This window comes from Sceloporus undulatus, unplaced genomic scaffold, assembly GCF_019175285.1.
Source record: "Sceloporus undulatus isolate JIND9_A2432 ecotype Alabama unplaced genomic scaffold, SceUnd_v1.1 scaffold_17, whole genome shotgun sequence".
NCBI lineage: Eukaryota > Metazoa > Chordata > Lepidosauria > Squamata > Phrynosomatidae > Sceloporus > Sceloporus undulatus.
Window position 1 is genome coordinate 1,241,488 of NW_024802939.1, and position 26,120 is coordinate 1,267,607.

A 26,120-nucleotide genomic window follows, 5' to 3' on the forward strand; every position below is an offset into this window, starting at 1 on the left:
CATCATCATCATCATCATCATCATCATCATCATCATCATCATCATCATCATCTCCTTTATTTATAAAGTGCTGTAAATTTACACGGCGCTGATGCAGTCCATTATTGACAACAGAGATTGGTTCAGTATGGAGATGGCTTCCTTGGAATCAGATGCGAAGGAGTGATAGAGTTCAGTGTTATCAGAATACTGGTGTCATCGAACCCCAAAACTCTGGATGACTTCGCCCAATAATTTCATGTAAACATCTTTGGGGAAAACATAGAACCCTGAAGAGCTCCATAGGTCAATGGCCAGGGTATCAAACAGGAGTCCCTCATTACTACTATTTGAGTTTACCCTTCCAAGTAAGACCAGAACCACTACATAACATGACCCCCAAGTCCCATCCCAGAGAGGTGGCCCAGAAGGATACCATGGCTGATGGTATCAAAAACTGCTGAGAGGTCCAGCAGAATCAACAGGGATACACTCCCTCTGTCCAGTTCCCTGCATAGTTCATGCACCAAGGCAAACAAAACTGTCTTCATCCAATAACTAGTCTTGAAATCAGATTGAAATGGTTGTTGGGCAGCAAGGGTAGCACCTGATATTACTTGGGACAGATCCATGTTTTCATGGCAAACATCAAGTCTTGACATGCTCCTGACAGAACAGTGACTGTCTGGATGTTGACATCTCCCAGTATAACAAGCTAAATGAACTCCAACACTACCAACTCGGCCAACTCAGTAAGGGAGACTGTCCCAACCACCAGTCTTAAAAAACAAACACTTAGCTTCATTCAGCAATGTCTCTTTAATACAAACCAAGCACTACAGGCTCAGTTTCATCATTTTGGTTTCCAGGAAAGGTTCAGGCTTGATCTGTCCTAGGACCCATTTGTTTGTCTTTTTAGCTGTGTACAGTATCCTTAGCACTCTTTCCCAGCACCACATCTCAAATTAGTTGATTTTCTTCTTTTCCTTTCTTCATTGTCTAGCTCTCACATCCATTCGTGGTGATAGGGAATACAATGGCTGGGACAATTCTTTAGTGCTCAGTTGTATATCTTTACACTTTAGGATGTTGTCTAGTTCTTTCATAGCTGCCCTTTCCATTCCTATTCTTCTGATTTCTTGACTACATTCGCCATTCTGATCAATATTTGATCCAAGGTGCATGAAATCTTTAATTATTTTGGTTTTCTCATTATCTAGTTTAAAATTTATGTAGATCTCTGTGGTCCTTATTTTTGTTTTCTTTATGTTCAGCAGTAGGGCAGCATTTGCACTTTCTTCTTCAGTTTTCCTTAGTAATTCTTCCAAGTCTCTGATTTTATTCCGTTAGTAGTATGGTGTCATCTGCATATCTTATTTTCCTTTTTCCTATCTTCACTCCTCCACCTTTTATTCTAAACCTGCACTTCCTATGATATTTTCTGCATGCAAGTTGAACAAATAGGGTGATAGAATGCAGTCCAGCCTTGCCTTGCCCCTTTGCCACTTGGGAACCATTGCTTCTCCATATTCTGTTCTAACAATAGCCTCTTGTCCTAATTAGAGATTCCTCACCAGGACTATCAAATGGAGTAGTACTCGTATTTCTGTAAAGACTTTCCATAGTTTTTTGTGATCTATGCAGTCAAAGGCTTTGATATAGTCTATAAAGCACATGCTAATTTTTTTCTGAAATATATTGATTGCTCCATTAAACATTGTATGTTCGCAGTGTGGTCTGTAGTGCCTCTTCCTTTCTTGAGCCCCCACACGAACCTGGGATTTTTCTCTCCATATATGGTTGAAGTCTGTGCTGCACAATTATGAGTATAAATTTGCTTGCCTGGGAAATTAATGCTATGGCCTTAGCTGCTGAAGTGTTTTGTGTCTCATTTTTGTGGATAGGGATGTTTATTGATTATTCAATCTGTTGGCCACTGTTTTCCATATCTGTTGGCATATTTTAGTTAACACTAGATTTGTTTCTGTCTGTGTGGATAGTAGCAGTTTATCTGAAGTATCATCTGTTCCTGGTGATTCATTCTTCCTCATTTTTCTTAATGCAGGTTCCACCTTGATTTCTAAAATTTTGGGTATTATTCTTTGTTCCATGTGTCATTCACTTTATCATCTCTTTTGTATAGCTCTCCTGTGTATTATTTCTACTGTTTTATTTTATAGCTTTATTTTATTGATAAAATATTTATCTCTGAAGATGCCAGCCACAGATGCTGGCAAAATGTCAGGAAGAAACTTTTCTGGAACATGGCCACATAGCTCGAAAAACCAGCAAAAAACTATGGATGCCGGCCATGAAAGCCTTCGACTTTACAAAATATTTATCTCCTACCCTGTATTTATATTCCACCCTCTATATTCAGAAAAGTGTACAATTTAAGTGATTTAAAACATAAAATAGTAGATGGTAATTCACAGTCTAAAACATTTTAAAATTAGCTATTAGTTAAACCATTTAAATCATGTACATAAACAAATAAAATTATTTTATTCCAAAGGTTTTAATAAGAAGCCATATTTTAAGCAGACACTGAAGCCCAGATTAACACCATTTGGACCTCTAAGGGGATGGCATTGCACAACTGGGATGCCGTACTATAGAAAGCCTTTTCTTATGTTCTCACACAATATGTTGCCCCCACCTGTGGGATACAAAGGAGGACCCCTTTAGCAGACCTCAGTCTTGTGTGGACGTACAGAGAGAAGTGCTCTTTAAAGTATTGAGGTCCCCATTATGTATTGAGTTTCTTTAAAGTATTGAGGTCTCAAATATGTATTGAGGCTTTAAGTGTTATCAGTAGCAACTTGCATTCAGACTGAAAATATAATGGAAACCAGTGCAATTTTTTAAAGGCCAGAATCAAACAGTCTCCATGTGATGGATCTAGCTGTGGCATTTTGTGATAACTGTAGCTTCCAAATATACTTGTGGGGAAGCTCCAAATGAACAAAACTGCATTAGTTCATTCTGGAAGTTAATGGTGCATGTGCTACTTTGGTTAACCATATCTGGAAAAAGGCGCAGCTAGTGGACCAGTCAAAACTGGTCCCCAAAACTCCCAAGTCATGATATCGCCTCTGACAATATGAGTCAAAAGGAAAATGGAGTTGTTGGCCCTTTTAATTTTCATGCCATAAGCAGCTTAGGGTTTTAAAGGTAAGAATCAGCAATTTGAATTGGATTTTCAAATGGACCAGGAGCCAGTGATGCTTTCACAATAATGTATGCCTGTATACCTCAAGCAATGTATTAATAATGAAAAAAGAAAACTGTTTCAACTTCAAATTGGTGTCATGCACTACAGGAGAGCAATAAATTTGATATACAGTTCCAGAGAGCCTGGAAACTGTGTGTCAAATTTATTGCTCTCATGCATTTCCTAGTTAGGTTTTACACGGGCTGAAAAAAAATTAGAAATAAGTGAGGAGTATTTCTTGGGCCTATGGCAGTATATGAGTCACGAGGAACCAGTCCTTTCCAATTATGGCTGCCATAATTCTCTACTCTAAACCGGGACAAAATGTAGGACAAAATGTAGACCAAAATTTAGGACAAGGTAGGATAAAATTTAGCCCCAAATGTAGGCCATTTAAAAAAAATGGAGGACCTTAAATGTCCTACATTTGGGGCTAAATTTTATCCTACAATTGTCCTAAATTTTGGTCTAAATTTTGTCCTACATTTTGTCCCAGTTTATAGTAGAGAATTATGGCAACCCTATTTCCAGTCTCAGAAGCTAAGTAGTTCTGGCCATCCTCTGAACAGAAACATGGAGGTTGAGAGTCATGATTTCCATGTAGCCATTTTCTGATCAAGAAAACAAATAAATGTGTGAAAATGCCACTTGGAACATCAACACATCTTTTAAAATTATGGTATCTTAATGATATGTTTTAAAAAACCTAGTAAGGGGATATAATGGAAAGAGGAAATAGGATGCAACTTACAGTTCTAGAAAATACATTAATTAAGAGATTTTTCTGTATATATGATAAGATTATTCATCCTGAGAGTTTGAAGCCATGAGAGTGTATCTGTGGAAATATAGTGGTATATATGGTTTTCTTTCTTTAGTTCTGTAATCTGAACCCTTCTAGTGAAAAGTGAAACTGCTGTTCTGTGTAAACAGTAAATTTGCCATATCAGCTGGCAAAGTATGGCCATTAAAAGTGGGGAGAGCATCTGTGGCATATGCAGCTTCCTTTTGTGCATGTACATAGTTACTTTAGTAACTGTTGTCAAGAGTAATTTTATAATAAACTTATAATAAACATAAGTCTTTTGAAGCTGTTCATTTGTGTAATATGAACTATAACTGTAGCTTGTTTTTCATTCCCAATCTCATAACTACAGTTAGGAAAAGAAAAGTGTGCCATGGCCTCATGTGATTCCTGTCTCTCCTGTGAGAACTCCCCACTTCTTTTAATATGTTACTTTAACCCTGTTTTAACATGGCTGATGAAAACTATATCTTGACTGTTGCCATACAAAACTTAAATGTGCAGTCTAGAACAGTGATGGGAATTCTGTGGCCTTCCAGATCTTGTTCAACTTTAACAGTCACCATTTTTTAACATTGGCTATCCTGGCTGCATATTGCAGGGGGGAGATGGGCTATGCCTGGCAAGCTTTCCTTGCTGGAAGAATCTCTGTTAATGTATTTTCTTCTTAGAGAACCCTTTCTAAGGGACAGCAATTAAAAACCATGGTTTTACCCCTCAGGTATTAATTTAAAGTGTTTGAACTTGTATAAACATCTCTCTTCTATTTTGGTCATCAGTAGCTACGTGATCTGCAGGTAGAAACATACAGGTAGATTTATAAATGTTAACAATTAATGGCGTAAAAAATCCAGTTTACACAATTCCATTGACTCAGTATGGCTACTCTATTTGAGACTAACAATTGGATTTAGGCTACCATAAAACTTTTTTGTTTGGGTTTGGGAGGAAGTCAATAAATTACATATGAGGTAATTACAGATTTTGTTGATCTGCCCAATCATTAATTTTATCAGGATGATCTGTATTTTCAAGATACTTTAATAATTTGTTTTTCTTCAAAGGACCTAACCACATGCCTATGCAGGGACCTGGACCTGGACCGAACCAACTTAACATGTCAAACAGTTCTATGAACATACCTGCAAATAGTCATGGGTCCATGGGAGGTTACAATCATTCAGTGCCATCTTCTCAGAGTATGCCTGGACAGAATCAAATGACAATGAGCCAAGGACAGCCTATGGCCAACTATGGTCCCAGACCAAACATAAGTATGCCACCAAATCAAGGTAAATGAAGAAATGTCTTGACTGTCATAAATAAAGCAAAATTAATTAAGGAGATTTTTTAAAGTTCCTAAATCAGTCAAAGTGTACTTTCATGTCTTGTTCTTCTGTGAGATGAACAAGTATTGAGTTAGTTTCTCTTAACAACTTTTCTGTCAATTCTCTGAACGTTCTTGCAGTCTAGAAAGGAATTGCAGCATGTGAAGGAAAGCCATAATAAGTTTCTAATATACATGTACAGTATATATTATATGATGTTTATTTTCATATTAGGTATATAATTTTATTTTCTGCTGACCCTTCATAGAACACAGAAACTAGTATCAACAATATTTGCTCATTTTTCCACTTCTCCATACTCCCACCTCCATCTCCTCAGTTATAAAGAGAACCATAAACTAAAAAAGAAGGAGATGTACAGTTCATCATATTCTGGATGTTTTTCATGCTGTAGAAACATACAGTGGGTCCTCGCCTTATGCGGGGATCCGTTCCGGATCCCGCCGCGTAAAGCGAATTCCGCCTATGCTCAAGCCCCATTGTAAACAGCGGGGCTCGTACATGGTGGCGCGCGGGGCGCAATGGGCGCAATGGGCGCACGCGCCTATTCAATTGAATGGGACGCGCCACCCCACGCGCACCCCACGGCTTGAGCGTGTATGCTCAAGCCGCGTAAGGCGCGCCCGCGTATGACACAAGCGCGCTGTATTTTATTGTTTGCTGTATATCTTTCCAACTTTAGTGAGAAACCTTCCCCATAGTAATATAGTGTGTTCATACATGAATTGGACTTCACGTTGAACTGAAGACCTGTGTATTAGACTACTCTTCTGGAGTAGTCTTAGCTTAAAGAAAGTTGAAGTTTTAGTGGGAATAATTGAAAGCAATAGGAAACTTGGGAAATGGGGGAAAGTGGTGAAGAAGCAATTGCCTTCTGAGCACCCATCTTTACCCTCAAAGGATGGAAATTGCAGTAATTTAAATATTCATTTAGCATTTAGCAATAGAGTTTAGGCATCCGAATGAAGGGGACAGGCAAAACGACCAAAGGAATGTTAACATATGTGTTCTAAGTGAGAATGATTTTCAGTGTCTCAATCTCTGCAATGCTTGAAATTTCGGAAGTGAAGAAAAATGTTCTGGGATTCAGAATTTTTATTTGAAGAAAGGAACAATGCCACCCTCTAGCTACACTACAAGGACTACTGAACTCAAAATTCTTTTGGAATATCTTCAGCATTTACCAGACCTTGTTTCTCCTTTTAAATAACTTTTATGTTATTCCAAAAATACTATCGGCTTTTAAATTATCATAAATGAGCTGCCATGAACTTTATTTATTGCTTGCTTGCTTGCACTTATATCCAGCCTTTTTCTCTGGTAGTTTGGAAGGAAAGAAACGTGGTACTTACTGCAGTTTAAGTTACTTTTTAAAAATTAACTTTCAATTTCAATCTTAGGAAGAGACCATGAATAGGTTTCTTTTATTGTGTATGAGGAAAGCCAAGGTATAAATTGAACAAACAATTAATGTAGAAAATATATGATGTTCTGCATGCCACACCTATTTTTCACATGTCTTGTACAGACTTTATTTTTCAGGGATTGTTTTGGTCAATTTTGCACTAAATTATGGCTAGAGTATTTTTCAGTTTAAGCTACAGGAAGACAGTTAGTTTAAAAGTTGCTATTGATTTTCACTTTGTAGGCCCAATGATGCACCAGCAACCTCCTTCTCAGCAGTACAACATGCCCCAGGGAGGTGGACAGCATTATCAGGGACAACAGCCACCAATGGGAATGATGGGCCAAGTTAACCAAGGAAACCACATGATGGGACAGAGGCAGATTCCTCCATACAGGCCACCACAGCAGGGTAAGTTTAGAAGTTGCATGTTTTAATGTTTGACTAATTAGTACACATGAGAAGCTTTCAGCTGAGCATCTTGTTTATATCTTAACTAGTGGGACCTGGAAGAAATGCTGTAATATGGAGAACTCATGGTTTTGACTCCTCCGTTCAGTTTCTCCTATTCCCAGTAGTCAAAATACTGTGACCATGGAGTATACTCAGTCGAGTAACTAAAATGGTGAAAGGTCTGGAAACCATGCCCTACAAGGAACGACTTAGGGAGCTGGGGATGTTTAGCCTGGAGAAGAGAAGGTTAAGAGGTGATATGATAGCCCTGTTTAAATATTTGAAGGGATGTCATATTGAGGAGGGAGCAAGCTTGTTTTCTGCTGCTCCAGAGACTAGGACCCAGATAAATGGATGCAAACTGCAGGAAAAGAGATTCCACCTCAACATTAGGAGGAACTTCCTGACAGTAAGGGCTGTTCGACAGTGGAACAAACTCCCCCCGAGTGTAGTGGAGTCTCCTTCCTTGGAGGTCTTTAAGCAGAGGCTGGATGGCCATCTGTGGTGGATGCTTTGATTGTGATTTCCTGCATGGCAGGGGGTTGGACTGGATGGCCCTTGTGGTCTCTTCCAACTCTACGATTCTATGATTCTTACTGAGCTGTTGTTGTTTTTTTACACACGCACCACATACCCTTTAGGGGGTTTTTTGCCAACAGTTTTTGTCCTATAATTACTGGAGCTTGCCCTTGCGTGGATGGTGCTATTTTGGCTACATAAGGCCCAGCACTGGAAGAAGGTCAGACTGCAGTTAGTATATGATTCTATCTATATTCCTGCATACTTTCTACATTTCTTTGTATTAACTTTTCAGATGCACACTGAAAGTACTAGTGTGCAAATAAGATTTTTTTAAAAAATGTCTGCCTGCCTACTCTCTGGTCATCTTAGGCCTAAAGGAGCCAGCTTTTGTAAAGCTCCCTTTCCTTGGCACTTGGAGGCAAATCTAGATCCCCGCCCCCCCCAAGTACGCTGACAAATTTACAAGGTTATTTACAAGCTTATAGCATTACATTATCCCCCAAAACAGTACTTGAAGCTAAAAAAGGTCATTACTTTAAATGTTCATATAGCTTTCTACCTCTTTTTAAAAGAACAACAACTGTATATATATCTATATATATCTATATATATATTTATATATATAGATATATATTGTTTCTATGTTTTTAGAAATATATATATCATCCTGGTATTTAGCAAAGTTCAGTAGCTTTGCATAATATATAAATGTATAATCACAAAACATTAAGTATGCTTTCCAAAACATAATGACATGGGTGGGGGACGTCTGTAGATGAGGGCTGTTTCTCATATTAAATTGAGACATAAGTGAGCGTGCTAACAGAGAAAATAAGTTATTTACATATTGACTGGTTGTGGTTTTTCAGGCCCACCACAGCAGTACTCAGGCCAGGAAGACTATTATGGGGACCAATACAGTCATGGTGGACAAGGTCCTCCAGAAGGCATGAACCAGCAATATTACCCTGATGGTAATCTCTCATAATGTTAACTTTCCCATTTTACATACCTGCCCGTAAACAAAACTATTGGCTGAACAGTTTTTAGTAACTGATCACTAGAACGCATCTTATACAGTATTTGCTAATGCTTACAAGTTCAGTAATTTGAAGCCCAATCAGTAACTCTATTTTATAGCTAAAATATTAAATTTGTAATTGGTTCTATTACCCTGGTACAGCTTTTAATAACTTTTTATTAGAATCCCCTTGTTTGTCTACAAGTATGGCATTTTCCCACACTCTGTATAGATTAGTTGATGCAGTATGTCTACTCACAGACATATGTAATATGTCTATATACAGTCCATTTTTACTTTTAAAATAAGACATTTTAAATTGAATTTAGCTGATTGCATTGACATTCAGAACCTTTAACAGAACAATCAATATGCTTTCAAAAATATGCTCTCTGTCTTTCTCTTTCTCTTTGTGTGTATGTTTATGTGTGTTTATAAAAGTTTGGGAAGCTATACCCATAATAACACATTTGAATAACTACAGAGACCACATAATTTTCCTTTATGCATACTTCTGATTCTAGACAGTGTATAATTTTTGGAATGAATTGCATTTCAAGGAATAACAAAGTCAGCCTCTCTGAGCTCCAAAGATATTTTTCTAAATTAGATATTTTTATACATGCAAAGAGACGTAAATCTGCTTTAAATTCACTTTTTAGAAATGGTATAAAGGAGAGACAAAAGAGGTATTTATTAATTCATGGTTACTGTGAAAGCAAGCATGACACTTTGTATGTTAGTTTGTGAAGTTCAGGGTGCATGGTAGATTACTTCTTGCAATGTAATCTTTATTTCAGAGTGACTGTTGTTACAGATCAATTGTATGTTATTTTCTAAACATATTCAAGCTGGTTTTGCTAAGTTTTAAAGCAACCCATTTGACATTAGTCACCATCGTGTTCATGGTTTACTTAATACACGTCACAACATAGCCTTGAGTAACATTTGCGCTGGGCCAGCCTGGAGTTAGTTTTGTGACATGTAAGAAAACGGTAAGACAGAGTTCCACAAAAACCTATCTTAATAATGTGGTTAATAATTCCCAGAAGAGATCTCACACATAGCTGCTTTATGCTATGCGTAACCCAGCACCAAAATAATTATTTTGATCACTTTAGAGACTATGGCTTAGACAATTTGGGCAAACATTTTCTGAAGTTGATTTGCAATAAGGTAAATTAAAGGATCCACTGTTCTGTTACTTTTGAGTACCACTCACCAACAGTTGACATGTAAAACGTGATCTACAAACCAAGTAGTAATTATAAAAGGACTTGCTTTAACCACCAGAAAAATAGCAAGATATCGGAATTAAACACTGTAAACAAAATTAGTTATGGATATATCAATGAATAAAATGTGAGAAACCCACAATCGGGAAAATAAACATTTTAAGCCAGATAATGCCTATAAAACTGGTAGGTGTCTTGATAATATGTAATGCCCCCTTTCAACAAAAAGTTCTAAGAAGAATTATTAGATTATATATGTATCTGTCCAAGAGTACATAATGAACTACATTTCTAACTGCAAGCTGAACTATATGAAATCCTAAAGCAAAGGAAACATGAAGTCACTTGGATCCCAGTGGCGGGCATCCCCAATATTCCCTGGTTATGCAAATATGGTAAATGAGAATTTGTACGAGAATTTCTCTTTGTACACCTTACAATCAATGAATAATGGTTTGGGTGTGTGTGGCTGATATTAATTTTTTGATAGATATTTCATGCAACTATTGTATAAAAGTTATTTAGAAGTTCATCGAGCTTTATTTGTTGTAGTTCACACTGCTTTTAACAGCATATGCTTTTGACTTGGAAATCAGTAGAACAGGTGTTCAGCAAAGTATGATAATTGGTTTCTTTGTTCATTTGAATTAAATTCAGGTTATTTACATGTGAAAGGACTAAATGCTTTCATTAAAAAGAAGATAAAGTACGTTTCCCCCTAACAAAGATTATTAGAAGCTTAAGACCATTTCTCTCTGTGATTTTTCTAAATGTTCATCATTAGCTAATTTTTCCCCGTGTCACATGTTAATTCAGTATGAAAAGAAATCCTATTGGTAAATCCTTATAATTCAGTTCAAAGATTCTTTTTATGTATTTCCAGCTGACACTGAAGATGAAATCTTTTTAGGGTTTTCACTCAGAGGCCATTAACGTTTCTTCCTGTCTCTTGTCGAATCGATGTAGGTCATAGTGATTACGGTTATCAGCAACCGTCGTATCCTGAACAAGGCTACGATAGGCCTTATGAGGATTCCTCCCAACATTACTACGAAGGAGGTATCTATATACCTTCACACACACATGCGCACACACGTTCCCTTTCCTCTCCCCTTCCACAAAGGAACACCAATTCTTGCACAACATAACTTGTTTCCTACCCATGCAAAGCTCTTGTAGACTACTAGTTGCTGGCTGTTGAAAATTGCAGGGAACTTGAAGCATTCAAATTAGTTTCTTGCAAACATCTAAACTTATAACCTTAAATTTGTCAATTCTCTAACAGCAGTAAAATGACTAAAACAATGTTAGCATTTTTTTTCAACTGTATCTTTTATTTAAACATAAACCCATTGATCTAGTTATATATTTTGTGTGTACATAAACATATAAATATAGTGCCATTAGGAAACAGCTTGCTGATTTGTGTAGCTAGTCTGTGCTCTGTAGCTGTCTTTAATTTTGTCCTTTTTTTTTCCATTTAGCATAGTCATGGCCTTTTCAAGTCATGGCATCATGTTCCAGTAAACTTAATGCTCGTTTGGCAGAGATGCTGAAAATGCTGCAGTTTAGCCTTGCAAAATTTGGCTTTAACTGCAGTTTGTTTGGCTGACTTCCTTCTGTTTTGGTTTGTTTTCTTCGTTTTGTTCAGTTTTTGAGATCAAAATTGCATTTACGTTTTGTTTTTGTGGTGTTCACTGTGCATCTTTAAACAAAACAGAGCAAAACCATAGAAAGTGCCTTTAATTCTTTTTGCTTCACCTCATATTTCAGGAAATTCACAGTATGCCCAACAGCAAGATGCATACCAAGCACCGCCTCAACAGCAGGGCTATCAGCAGCAGCAGTACCCAGGTCAGCAGGGTTATCCTGGACAACAGCAAGGCTATGGTAAGTAGGAAGAGATAAGTTATTTGTTAAAATACAGTGGACCCCTGTTATACGCTGGAGTTTGGTTCCAAGATCCCCCGTGTATAACAAAATCCGTGTATGCTCAAGTCCCATTAAATATAATGACATAGCAAAATGGTGTCCCTTATAAAAAATGGAACATCAAGGTAAATTTATACTTTTTTGGAATATTTTCAAACCGTGTATGCTTGAATCCGTGTATAAAAAATCCGTGTATAAGAAGGGCCGACTGTATCAAGGAAAGACAGTAGTGATTGCTTTCCTCATTCCAGTTGTTCTTCATACTTCTCTTTTGACCGTGAAAATGTTTGTTTAAAAGTGGCAATACAGTGCAACAGAGCAATTGTGAATGCAGGAAGATACAGAATATTCAAATCCAAAGGCAGTGTACAGTATAATGAATTAATACAGACGTATTGTAAGGAACTTGAATCATTTGAAACAAATAAAAGGAGATGCCTAATTTTTCTCTGTAGGGTTAGAGTCTGCCAACAGTTTCTCAGAATCAAAGACTATTTTTAAAACTGGATCCGCTCTATGAGATAACCTGCCATCTTCAAGTATGTTGTTCCTCCAGATAACAAAAGAAACAGGAAACAAGAATTTATCTTATACCAAAGAGATTGGAATCATTTGGTCTACCAGATGTTGGTGAATTTCAAGTCCCAACAGCCCTAGCCAGCACAGCTAATAGTAAGGAATGCTAGTAGCTGAAGTCCAATGGCATCTGGAAGAGTGCCTGATTTCCATCCCTGTTGTAGTAGAACGGGGTAGGCAACCTTTTTGAGCCGGGGGCCGGGTTGTTGTCCCTCAGACAACTGGGGGGCCGAAGCCAAAAAATAAATAATTAAATAATTTTTTTAAAAAATTGAAATAAATAAATAAACCGGGACAAATGTAGGACAAAATTTTCAAATGGAAGGCACTTTTTTAAAAAAAATGGAGGACACACAAAAAAAATTGCTGATTTTTTTTAAAAATGTTAATATAAATGCATGTTTTGGAGGCTTCTATAGACAATTGCCCCCCTTGCCCACCTCCTCCTGATAGGCCAAAGGCCCCACGCCCTCACGCGAGAGGCCAAAGGCTCCGGCGGCAATCGGCAGCAGGATCGGGCGGGGGCCGGTCCCAGGGCCTTGCCGGGCCGCATCCGGCCCGCGGGCCGCAGGTTGCCTACCCCTGTAGTAGAATATATTCAGTGTCCAAAACAAAACAAAACCCACCCTCTCGGGTAACATTGTTGTAAAATGGCAATATTTCCAGTGTTGGGATAAGTGACATCACCTACCATTTGGAATGTTGCAAGTCATAATAACAGTAAAAAAATGGGGCTTACGTAAAGCCTATCATGAAACCAACATAACAGAGCTTTCTCAGGGTGCATGCAAATTCATAGGTTTGGTTTCAGGAAAAAAAATAGGACCTCAAACTTATCCTGGAGTATTTCAGAATTTCACCCATTAACTAGATAAAATGGAAAGATCTGAGTGGGACTTTACTGTTTAGTAAGCAAACAGAAACACCTGTTAGACATAATATTCATTTGTGACTTATTGTTGCACATTAAAAAAAATAGCCTTGAGCTTGCATGCACAGTGGTCAGGCTCTGCACCTGGATGGAAAACCCTTTACTAGCCTATTTGCTGCTTTACAGGATTTGTTTTCTGTTTGACTAATACTCATTTCTAAACTTGATTTTAATCTTAAAAGTATGAGTGAATACCAACTGGATACTAACTGCTGGATACCAACCTAGGTAGCACGACATATTTAGATGGTGGAATAGAGCTCCAGTTGGAATATTAAAACTGAAAAGATGTTCAGACTGGTTTTCAGGCAGGGAATTGTCTTGCACTTGAGTCATCCTTTTGTTAATTGTGCTATATCTGAGAATGGGTAAATACACTGTTGTCCCGAACCAATATGGTAGTTCTCCTGTATCTGAATTGCCACAGTTTTAACCACAATTGTTCAAGAAAATACTTTTCTTGAAGCATTCTCTCTGTGTGGGGCAAGGAGCATGTGAAGGGTATTTGGGTGACAATTGTATTACCTTGTGGGCCCACTGTGTTATCTCATAGATTCATGACTTATTAAAAACATGCTTCCAAGTGATCAATCAAGTTAAGTTATCTTCACAAATAGGCTTGGCTATATTTGAGAGTTTCCCTACTGTTTTTAGATAGTTATAACTCTTTTAGTTTAAGTGGATTCCACAGACTCATAGGAAGCATTGGAGTATTTGAACACTAGATCCCACTAGCTATTTGATTGATTGATTGATTGAAATTTTATTTATATACCGCCGTTCCTATGATCACGGCGGTTTACAAAACAAAATGAAAATACAATACAGTACAGATTACAGATTCCGGATTCCAGAATCTCCCCCTGGAGAAACGCCGCTCCGGCGGCAAGGAAGAGTCTCTCTGGGCCACTCCTGCCCAGGTGGAAAGCGGGCAGGCGGGCAGTTAGGGAGGGAGGAGCCTCTTTCTTCAGGCTAGCCCCTGATGGTACTGGGCCAGCCTTCTCTCTCCCTCAGAGGCCGAACGATGACAGTTAGGGAGGGAGGAGCCTCTTTCTTCAGGCTGGCCCCTGATAGTACTGGGCCAGCCTTCTCTCTCCCTCAGAGGCCGATCGATGACAGTTAGGGAGGGAGGAGCCTCTGTCTTCAGGCTGGCCCCTGATGGTACTGGGACAGCCTTCTCTCTCCCTCAGAGGCCGATCGATGACAGTTAGGGAGGAAGGAGCCTCTGTCTTCAGGCTGGCCCCTGATGGTACTCAAGCCTCTCTCTACCCTCAGAGGCGAACGATGAAAGGGATGGAGAGCCTCTGGCTTCAGGCTGGCCCCGTATGGTAGTCTCTGACTGACAGCCTTTCGCCTCCCTCAGAGCCGAGCGATGACAGTTAGGGAGGGAGGAGCCTCTGTCTTCAGGCCGGCCCCTGATGGTACTGGGACAGCCTTCTCTCTCCCTCAGAGGCCGAACGATGACAGTTAGGGAGGGAGGAGCCTCTGTCTTCAGGCCGGCCCCTGATGGTTTTGTTTTCTATGGCTATGTTTTCCTTTCGACAGTAGAACAAAGATGATATCATCAAGCACGTGGAGTGCTTGGAAAGGAACAATTAAGGCTTCCAAAAGAGTTCTTACACTTGCTTCTGATAGGAATATTTCTAGTATACTTGTATGCCCTGCCTGCCTTCATGCCAGAAAGAAGAAGAAGAAGAAGAAGAAGAAGAAGAAGAAGCAGGATTTGTTTATCAAAGCTGAACTTTAACAGAGAAACATGGTACAGTGCGCCCGTGTCATATGCGGGCGCGACTTACACAGGTTTCAGCATAGGCTTAAACCCGTGCCGGAAGAAGGGTCGGCGCCCCCCGGAAGGGGTAATGGCGCGTGCACGCACCACGCCACAGGCACAGACCCCATTCTTTTGAATGGGGCTCGAACATACATGAAATTCCCCTTATGCAGGGAGACCCGGAACGGTTCTCCTGCATAAAGGAAGGGCCTACTGTAATTATACTTCGTCCTTGTTTTTAAAAAAGACTAGGAGCTTTGCTTTAAATAGTGATCCTATTAGTAAAGCTAGATACTGTAGTTATATATATATATATATATATATATATATATATATATATATATTAAATAGTATAAATGCCTTCTGCTTCAAGGAAATGAAAAGTATAGGTGCTGTTATATTTTATTACTTTCTTTCTGGTTGTGTTGCTTTAATGGTTGAATTGCTGAAATCCGGGTACCTAAATATTTCAGGTCCATCACAAAATGCCCCAGGACCTCAGTATTCCAATTATCCTCAAGGGCAAGGCCAACAGTATGGAGGATATAGACCTACACAACCTGGACCCCCACAGCCACCACAACAAAGGCCTTATGGATATGATCAGGTACATTTTTAAATTTTGTATACATAGTTGCAAAACTAGAAAACATTACTTTTTTGATAACTCTTAGAATCATTCTGGCAGCATATGTTTGACAAGCACATCTAACAACTTGAGAGTATCAGATGCCAAATATGTGTATCATTTATGATTTTCTAATATTTACAAATATTTTGTTACTTTTGTGTAACAGTTTGGTTATGAATAATTGTTGAATGATAAAGCAAAATACCACCAAGATTACATGGCTAATTGTACTGAGGATATTAGTACTTAATGAATTTACTCAGTCCTGCTGCTATCCTAGGGACTAGACTAGTAAAGATTGGACTTCTAGTTTTTGTTACTGTTCTACTGAACTGAATAAAGTTTACAATTCAGAGGCCTACTTTTCTGACTGCAGCTAGTGCATGACTTGATACAGGACATGTTGGTGTTATTTTGTTCATAAAGGTAAAGGTCGTCCCTTGATGTGAATGTCTAGTCGTAACTGACTGTAGGGCATGGTACTCATCTCAGTTACTAAGTCAAAGAGCTTACGTTGTCCGAGGGCTATTCTGGTGGTCATGTGACCAGCATGACTGCACCGAATGCTGTTACCTTCCCACCAAAGTGGTACATATTTATCTACTTGGATTTTCATGCTTTTGAACTGCTAGGTTGGCAGAAGCTGAGACTAGTGACAGGAGCTCACCCCATCATGTGGCACTTGGCCCTCGAACTGCCATCCTTCCAACCTTATGGTAATCAGAATTAGTGTCTTAACCAGTAAGCCACCACATCCCTCATTTTTGGTCATGCAGGCCTGTAAAAGCCAAGCCACAGTATTTTATATTGAGCTTCTCAACTGGAGTGATGGCATAGTAGTACTGGAATTGTATATGGACTCTCATTGCCCTTTCTAGCAATACTTTGTGGGGGCAGGGAGAAGACTCACATTCATATAGAAAATTGCATGGTGCGGGAAGAAGTAAAGGCATATTTGAAGAGAAAGTAGATAATCTGACCAAGCAAGAAAATTAACAAAGCCCTTTTAAGGGTAGGACTATCCACTGAATTAAAATGGAGAAGAGAATTTGACCTGAATGCATAGACTTTTGGAGAGTACTTCTTAACACTGCTTGGTGTCTCTGCATTATAATGGTTCTCCTTTTCCTTTCTAAATCTGAATATAGATCTGACACTGCAGAGGTGTAACTGGTCAGTCTGCTGTTGTAAAGGCAAAAAAGAATCCTCTAGTATTGTAAAGGATAATGGATTCATAATGGCATTTGGCTTTTGCATGAAAGCTAATGAAATAGATTTTTGTGTCATTCATCATCACCATACTAGTGTTTAAGGTTCTACATGACTGCCACAAACATTGCACAACTCATTACATCATCATCAGATTAGTTGCTGCATGTGCTAGTTGTTCTACTTGTAGTTGCACAAGTGCTAACAACAAGGCTATTGTAATATTTTTTCACTAGTCTAATATTAGATTCAACACAGTATAAATTCAGGAGAGGAAAGACTTTGAAGAAATTTATACTCAGAAATTGAATAATGAAATACTTAAGGTAGTACATCTAGTGTGCATTTCTCATGGAACCCATTCTTCCCTCAGAATTAGGATTTTCTTTCCCTCCCACTTGCTACACCATATGCATCTTATAAACCTGCTCCAGAAGGCTCAGAAATAACTCTGGAACAGGTGTGTGGTTCCACAGAGGCCTACAGCAGAATAAAGAGTAATTCCATTCACTTTAGATATGAAAATATGCCATTGGACATAGAAAAACAGAGACAAATGAACAAATCAATGTTTTGTAGGTAATGTTTTTGTAATACTATTTTGCAGGGGCCTTGCACTTGTGGGAGTTGCTATTTATATTTTTATTCTACCCTTTGCGGAGGATTCAAGACATGTTGCCTTTTAAAAACCATGAACAGAATCCAAAGAAAAATGCAGTATGTTCTATGCTCCTGAGAGCTTTGGGATTTGGTTTCTTAAATAGTAGCCCCTGAAAACATGTGGCAAACAGTTTTTGAAACTGGGACTTTCAGAAGCAGTCTCAGGTCTTGCAGGTGGACCTCCTATCCACTGGGGGGGGGGGGAGAAAATAAAATATCTCACTGAATGTGTAAAACCTTTTAAATTTCAGCCTAAAAACCCTGGTGGCACAGTTTTTAAATGCCTGTAGTGCAGCCACTCACTCAAAACCATAAGGATGCGAGTTCAATACCAGTGAAAGGGCTCAAGCTTGACTCAGGCTTGCATCCTTCTGAGGTCGCTAAAATGAGTACCCAGATTGTTGGAGGCTGATAGCTTACAGTTGTAAACTGCTTAGACACTGTTAGTTCAGTATGAAGTGGTATATAAATGAACCTGTTTGAATGAAAATTAACCTGAAGGCGGTATACCAGAAAACCCAGTATCCAAATTGACAGTTAAACATCTGATCACTTCCATGTCAGGTGGTGTTTGTTTGTTTGTTTGTTTGTTTGTTTGTTTTACTAGACATTAAGAACAGCATCCAGTATTTTACTTTGCTGTCTGAACAGTGGAATCCACTAGAAGTGGGTGGACCAGTCTTTCCCCACTTGTAGCTCCCTTTTTATTCCACAGCACTGTATCTGGATGCTATCTTTTCAGACGGCATAGAGAAATTCAGGGGAAGGAAGTTTCACAGTGCAATACTGATCTAATAGCCAGAACTTGTAGAATATAAACACTATTGTAATTGCACATGCGTCATACTGACTTTCTTGAGTTCTGGCTGTTGGAAAACATCCATGTGGTTAGTCATGAAAAAGCCAATTCTTTTGATACTCTATAAGAGCAATCCACAATCACACAATCATCAGACATAGGAGAAATATCTTTTTCAATTATGTCTGTTGATTCCTCTCTCTCTCCTGCAGTTTTTTCTATCCTGCCTTTCCAGCTCCCTTAATGAGCTATGTATGTATGTGTGTGCATGCATGTACATAGGCTAGGTAGTGTTGAAGGGCCAGCACGTGACTATTAGGAATGCACTAGGATTTGTATGCCATCCTCCTATAAGTTTTCCCAAAAATGTTGCTCTCATATGTCTTACAAAAGTGACAACACTAGTGTTGCTGCAGATCATATCCTTAATGTAGGTATGCTTAGAGGACAAGGGGCATCTCTATTTTTAATTTTGGGTATTCTGCACCAAAGATTTGTACTTTGATAATATGAATTATTATCTGTAAATATTAGTCTTTTCAGTTAGCACTATCTTAACTTAAAGGTTTTGTGAAGGTATCACAGTGTATTGAAGGAGGCTTATTTGCTGCTGAACGTATTCATTTTTAAAAAAAAATTCTAGGCCTCTACTATTTCTTCAACTTAGAAAAGATCACTTTTTTGTTCCTACATTTAGCCCTTAACCACAGTGTCTGTCATTACTATGTAATAGTATATAAATTGTACCTTTCAGGCTAGATTTTTGCATTATGTTTTATGCAAATTATACGGTATTGAATTGATTTAAAATACAGTTGCACTGATATTGGGCAGGCACTGGGATTGTCACTTGCCTGTAGTTCTAGTCAAGCCTTCAAAAGAATGCATGATGACATGCATTATGGAGAGGGCTTGGAAGCCTTATATGCCAACTTTGTCCCCAGTGTGGGAAAGCTGCCAACCTCAGTCTTCCTATGTTGAGTATGGAAGTCATGCATGTTCTGTTGATCATGCTTAAAGCTGCTCCATGATTAGGATCTCTGGTTGCATAAGGTTTCTGCTTGCTCTGGAGTGAATGCTAAGCATGTACTGTTGAATTTGCTTAAACTCTCTCTTCAGACATCACTGCTTGTGCTGAGTGTTCAAAGGCGGAGTGGTGGGAGCAACACATGCAGGTACATTGGGCATATTTGCCCAGTGTTTGTACCCTTATGAAATCTTTTTATAGGTTTGTACCCTCATGTAATCCTTTGAACACCCGAATAAGGCTACAGTTAAAACAGCTTCATTGATGAGTTTGAGGTAGTTTGCTGTATTACCTGAAGTTTCTGTCTGCTGAGTTTTGCTGCTGTTTTTAATCTGTTGTTTTTGTTATATCTTATACTGTGCATTTATTTTAATAATATGCTTAATTTTTATTATGAACACTGGAAACACTGTCTTGAAAGTACAGGGTATAAAAATTTGATAAAGGGCATTCAATAAATTGGAAATTAGAGAACAATTATTTGAAGTACAGTATGATGTTAATTTCCAGCATAACCTGTTTTTAAAGTAAAAAGTGTACATTTGAGATATGAAATAAGCAAATGCTAATATTCTGTCAATTCTAGAAGAAATAAAAAGTTCAAGAATGCGTATAAGCTATGTGACTTCTAGGTTTAAGCCCTGCATGTTGGTTTTGTTTTGAGAAAATATGAAAGCTACATTCTATTTACCCTTTCAATTTATTTTTAGGGGCAGTATGGAAACTACCAGCAATGAAAAAATACATTCAATACAAAATAGCAAGTACAAGTTAGCCACTGTATTGTTACTTCAGCATTGTGGATGTCACCTTTTGAAGAGAATCTTCAATTCAGTCTAGTTTTGGAAACAGAAGACAGTACCCCCACGTTGTTGATAAATGGCTGTTTTGCAATATATTGCTTTCCTGGGTTAGTTATAAACAAAAATGATAGTCTTTCTAAAAAATTTTTTGCATCTGTACTCTAGATGGCAATATTGGACAGAAAATACACTCACAAACAATTTTGCAGTGAGCTTAGAATTGGACATCAAACTGTTACAGACTGAAATGTGAACAGCATTATATGTTTATGAAGGTTACGGGAATTTAATATTTTTCCACAGATTCTTTTGTAAGGGGAAGGGGAAAATTTTTACAACAGCAATATTTTATATATTATGTTTTTCCTATGGAATATGCAAGGCAGTACACTACGCAAGGTCATAAACCCATATAGATAGGAAATATAGATTGGGATATGATGAATTCTTTACTGTGTTGGTCTTGTTGTATGAGGAGGAGAGTTGCTCACCACACATTCTTGACAGATGTTTGTATGAAGAATTTGTATCTGAACTGTTTGAATGAAAAGATGATCATGGACAACAAAGGCATAGTCTAGTATGAAGAATTAATTTGAAATACTTTGTGTGAAGCTATTTTGTAAGAATGGTTTCTAGCAGTGGCAATTTTCTGTATTTTTTTTGGTAACGGGAATGTTTGAATTGAATTTATTAAGGTCTTGTAATGCTTTCATATAAAGTCAAGCTGTGATCTTTTTCAGATTGCAGTAATAAGGAATTTGAAAAAGTGCTCATTGAACCTGGCTTACATATACAAATTATTTAAAATAAACTATAGATAGATTGACAGATATTTTATTTCATAAATGTATTTAACTTTTAGTAGTATGATTTCTATGTAACAAAAATAGTATAGAAGCTTTTTGTATACTTTGAGAGGTAATATCTTTAAGAAAGAAGGCATTTGTTGTGTATGTCCATGTTCGTACTGGTTAATATGAGACCAAGAGCAATTTTAGTGCAGTCTTTTTTTTAAAATGCCAAATTCTGTTGTGAACTGTATTAATGCTTACAGCATTGCATGTAAGGGAGCCACTACCTGAATCAGCAGTAGAGCCATGGAAGACACAACTGTTCAAGACCATCCTGCTCTTGTAGTTCAGGTGCATTATTGAATACTGTGTTGCACAGGGATACATGCATTTAAACAGTCTTGGTAAATATTTAAAAGGATATAACTAAATTTAGCCCAAAACTTATGTATGTTTATTATGTATTGCTATATTTTTAATGGGAATAGCTGAACCAGAATTAATAAGACAGCAAAAGTCACATTCCTCCATAATTTTTAATGGAGAACAATTTTTTACATTGATTGAATATTAAGATCAAGTTTTTGAACTGAAAATGTGAGGTACATTGGTATGAATGCAGTGCTTTTAGGTTCTGTGCCAATTCTCCACCATTGTGTACTTCATTGCTGTTTAAAATTGTATTCCATCAGCTCTAACAGAAGAATAAATTATTTGTGATTTTAATTTCCTCATTTGCTCCTTTAAATTAGATCTCTATTGCTCTGGCATTTCATTTGGAGGCTTTGCTATGAATTTTTATTTTATCATGGTTGGTCCAGGATAACCAAATAGTATTTGTATTTTAGAATGTAATCAAAATTCTCTGGCTTTAGTCAAGTTAATTAGAGTTAACTATTCAGTAATCAGCATGTTGTTATATGTGAAGGCTGCTTGTTACACAACTCTTTCTGAATATGATAGTCCATGAGGCTATAATCAAGATGACTGAATTAGATAAATGAGTTGAGACAAAAAATGTGTTGAACGTAACCTACTATAGATATGTTATCTCATTTAAATAAGCTCAGCTGATATTAAGAAATAATTTGTCTTTCCAGCCGATCTTCTGTTGTCTTATTCTCATTTTTAATGGAAACTAAAATTGCAGTTTTAATAAGCAGAATTTCCTCCAGGGTTTCTCTTCTAGGGAATAATGTGTTTTCAAGGTTTAATTGTTTTATAACAGTCCTATTTCATAAAAGTTTTTAATTGGTGGTGACAGACATTACCTTATTCCTCTGATATTGCCTTAAAACAACAAATTAGGAGATAGTTCCCTTTTGATTATTTGCACTTAGTTTAATGTATTCTGAACCCTACATCAAGTAAAATGCCAAAACAATGGGTTAAATCCTACATTATTCCTACTGAGAGCAAGTACATTGAAATCAAGTGAAACTTAACTCAGTTGAGACAAAGTCTCATTAATTTCATTTGGTCTATTCTAGGTAGGATAAACTTGGATTCCATTCAGAGAATACCACAAAATGGCAAAATTATGATGTACTATATGCTGCAAGTGGCTGTCTCCTTGTACAGTAAATATGATTGTGGCTGAAGTTAAAAGTATTTTGAGGTGGAAAAACGAAAGATCTACAAGGTAGACAGTTAAAGGTAACAATTAATGTAGCAATCATATTCAAGGAAAATAAAAATAAAATGTGACCCTATAAATCTCTGTGGCCAAAATAAAGAATCATGTTCCTGAGACTGTATAATAAGTTTTCTTCAGCAATAACAATAGTAAAATCTGTAGAACTTGTTAGTTTACTGCAGATCTGTGTCATGACTAATGTCTGTTTTTTTCACATGACCTTCACAATTTGGGTTGTAAAGCTATCATAAGTGATTAGCAGCCTTCCCTACTGTATGCTTACCTCCCTGGAAAATATGCCAGCCACCTTGTCAGTGAACAAATGGTCATTCAGCAGCTTGTCTGAACACATGTTTATTTTTGCCCACTGTGGAGCAAGGGAGAATAGTACCATGCTGAGACAAAATTCTGATGTAAGGGAAGTTCATTAGAAGGTCAAGATAGGTACAAAAGACACAGTAAGAGCTTTTAATGGATGTAGTAGTCTGGTCTGGTCAGATTAAAGGTACAATTCTATGTCCAACTTCCCCAAGCATACCATAGAATCACACTGGAGAACCTAAAAATATTTAGAGAAGTGTGCTTTCTAGGCATTTCTAGGTTCTCTAGTACAATTCTATGGTATGCTTCAGCTTCCACTGAAAGCTAAAGATGGTGTTCATTTTGGGTAGAAAAAAATAGAGTTTGTGATTATCCATGGTTATCATTCTACACATACAGTCCTGGAGCATAGCCCTCACATTCAGAAGGGGCGGCATGTCCCATAGGGTTGAATGGGGCCACCGCACTGCTGCGTACATGAGCCCCATTCATTTAAATGGGGCTCGAGCATAGGTGGTATTTGCTTTACACGGGGGAGTCCGGAACGGATCCTCCGTGTAAAGTAAGGGAGCACTATATATCTGTTATTAAGCTTTTGGAGACTTGAATTTGACAGGTTAATTTATCCATAAGTACAGTTGTCCATACTCTATCCAGCCATTTTGAGACAGAAATTCAATCTATTGTCCTCCCTTGTTTAGCAATGTCAAGCCATGCTATTAGAAAAAGAAGTATTAAGTCTTTATACCATACCTTGTTCTTCCTGCCCGTGAAAATCAAATGAGAAAAGGAATGCCCCACAACAAATGTTGATTTGTTGATTTGTCATTCTGGATATACATTCTAGCATTTCCAGAAATTTTCAACTGGAGGGCAACAGAGCCAAATGGATATAGGAGTCAAGGTTGCTCTGTTCTCTGTCTTCCTCAAGATTGAGGAATTCCTCAACGGGATTATTAGTGATACTTTGAAAGATATTGTACACTCATCACAGATTTGACAAGTTATGATCTACTTCTCTATGGCAATACCAATGATTTTGCAACATCACTGCTGTTCTTACCATGGTAGAAAGTTTCCTAATGCACTCCATCTAGCCCATGATGTTCTTCTCCCAAGACTCAGCTAGATGTTTCTGCCCACAAACTGCAGTGGAGGATACAGTAAATCCAAAGGTGCCTTTTGCTCAATATGTAGTAATGAGACAGTTGTTCAAATGAGTTCTTGTGCTACCTATCTATGTGTTTCCTGATATTTCTTCTTCTTAGTGCCTTCAGGTGATATGCTTTTAGTACTAATTGCTCCTCCCATTCTTTAATGTAGCATGCTAATTAGCTTTTGTGAGTGGATGTGACCAAAGTAAAACAGGTGAGACTGTAAGCTTCTCTACAGAATGACACACAATCATGATGAATTGGAAGTGGGATATTAGAGCAGAAAGTGGCAACAACTGAATCATGGAAGGCTTAAACTGGGGATACAGTGTGAGCTGGAGGCACTTGAGATTTCTAGGGTTTATCTCTTGTTCTAACATATTCTGAATTGTCTTTGTATTGGTCTCATCTCCCACTGGCAATACTAGAGCTGAGAAGTAATTGCAGTGTATCCGCATATGCTGAAAGCTGTGCCAGAAGAAGTCTTGGCATCCCCAGAAGGGGTAATGGCGTGTGCGCCCGTGGTGTGCATGCCGCAGGCACAAGCTCCATTATTTTTAATGGAGCTCGAGCATACGTGGAATTCCCCTTATGTGAGGGGGGGTGTTTGTGTCCAGAATGGATCCCCCGCATAAGGTAAGGGCCCACTGCATTTACAACTAAGCATTAACTGTAATCAGTTCCTTTCTGGAACATCTAATATGCATTACATTACTGTTGTAACTTTGCTATAACTCATATTAGTTCTTTTGTAGACTGTGGCATCACTACTTGGTAATATCACATTGTTAAGTGCTGGCTTATGCTCTACTTTACGTGCAGTGACAACAAGAATCAACAAGAGGAAAACATATTTTATACTACAATCCAGCTGCTAATAATATTCAGATTTTTCAAAAGAAACTAACTTATAAATAACAACCTTAGTGACTTTTGACAAACGGGCAAATAAAGAGGTTGTTAAAAAAAATAAAAATTATAAATATCACTGGCGGGATACAGACAGGCAGGGGAACTCGTCTTGGAGGTGTATTCTGCTGAATACAGAGCCTCCAGACCGCCCGCCCCGGGCGCGTGACTCAGGTGTATGGGGCTTCCACACGGGGGGCAGTGAAGATGCCTCACCTGGGGCCGTTTCTGACCCGCAGTTTCCATACCGCCACCTCGCGGGATGCTGCAAAGAGAGAGGCAGCTTCTGCACCGGCAGCCAAAAACGGGGCTTATTTTTTTCTTTTGCCGGCTGGCGGATGCGCAGCTGCGCAGCTGCGGCGCTCAGCACCTGCGGCAGAAAGCATATGTGCTCATTTAAAGCTCCCAGGCCCCTTTAAACTTTTCCCCCCGCCCTGCCCAAGAACAATGGTGGTCTCCTGCCAGCTGGTGATCAGCTGGTGTTGGCATCCTTGTCCACTTGCACGTTGCTAGTGTCACCAGCATCATGGATGCCTCCTCTCCTTTGGTCCCTGCGCTCTTGCTGAATCTGCAATGCACAGCCACAGCTGTCGCCGCTGCCACCGCTGTCCCCCTGCCATCCCCCATCACCTCCCTTGTACATATGTAAATATTTAAAGTTTTAGCGTTTTTTAATTGTTAGGTGAAAATGGCACAGGAATGTGTGTAGGGGTTCACTTTAAATTCCAAACTTTCCACAATTCTAGCAGCGCATGCGTACATGTTGCTATAGGGTTAGGGTTAGGGTTAGGGTTACGAGCATTAAAATAGAGTGCAGCTGTGCTGCAGCTTCCACATCTGCATGGCATCTGACGCTCTAATTAGAGCCTCGGTGCAAACTGCACATGTTCCAGGACCCTGACTCATTATGCGACGCAGCAGACACGGAGCTTTTAAATGGGCAACTTAAATTAGCGTAGCAATTCTGGTGTACCGGTGCAGCAG

The 26,120-nt window shown here is 38.4% G+C and overlaps 1 protein-coding gene across 3 annotated transcripts in view; it reads left to right on the plus strand.

Annotated features, from left to right (window-relative positions):
- The window catches only part of LOC121917412 (protein SSXT), a 44,616-nt gene extending 22,774 nt beyond the window's left edge, over window positions 1-21,842 (plus strand). Inside the window, exons 5-11 of one of the 3 annotated variants that reach the window (XM_042443351.1) lie at window positions 5,063-5,290; window positions 6,996-7,163; window positions 8,597-8,701; window positions 10,950-11,042; window positions 11,757-11,873; window positions 15,667-15,800; window positions 20,230-21,842. In XM_042443351.1, coding sequence (XP_042299285.1) covers window positions 5,063-5,290; window positions 6,996-7,163; window positions 8,597-8,701; window positions 10,950-11,042; window positions 11,757-11,873; window positions 15,667-15,800; window positions 20,230-20,256 — 872 coding nt within the window. In that variant the 3' untranslated portion in view covers window positions 20,257-21,842. The remainder of the gene's footprint in view (window positions 1-5,062; window positions 5,291-6,995; window positions 7,164-8,596; window positions 8,702-10,949; window positions 11,043-11,756; window positions 11,874-15,666; window positions 15,801-20,229) is intronic. The other 2 variants (XM_042443352.1, XM_042443353.1) reach the window with 2 other exon arrangements.
- The last annotated feature ends 4,278 nt before the right edge of the window (window positions 21,843-26,120 follow it).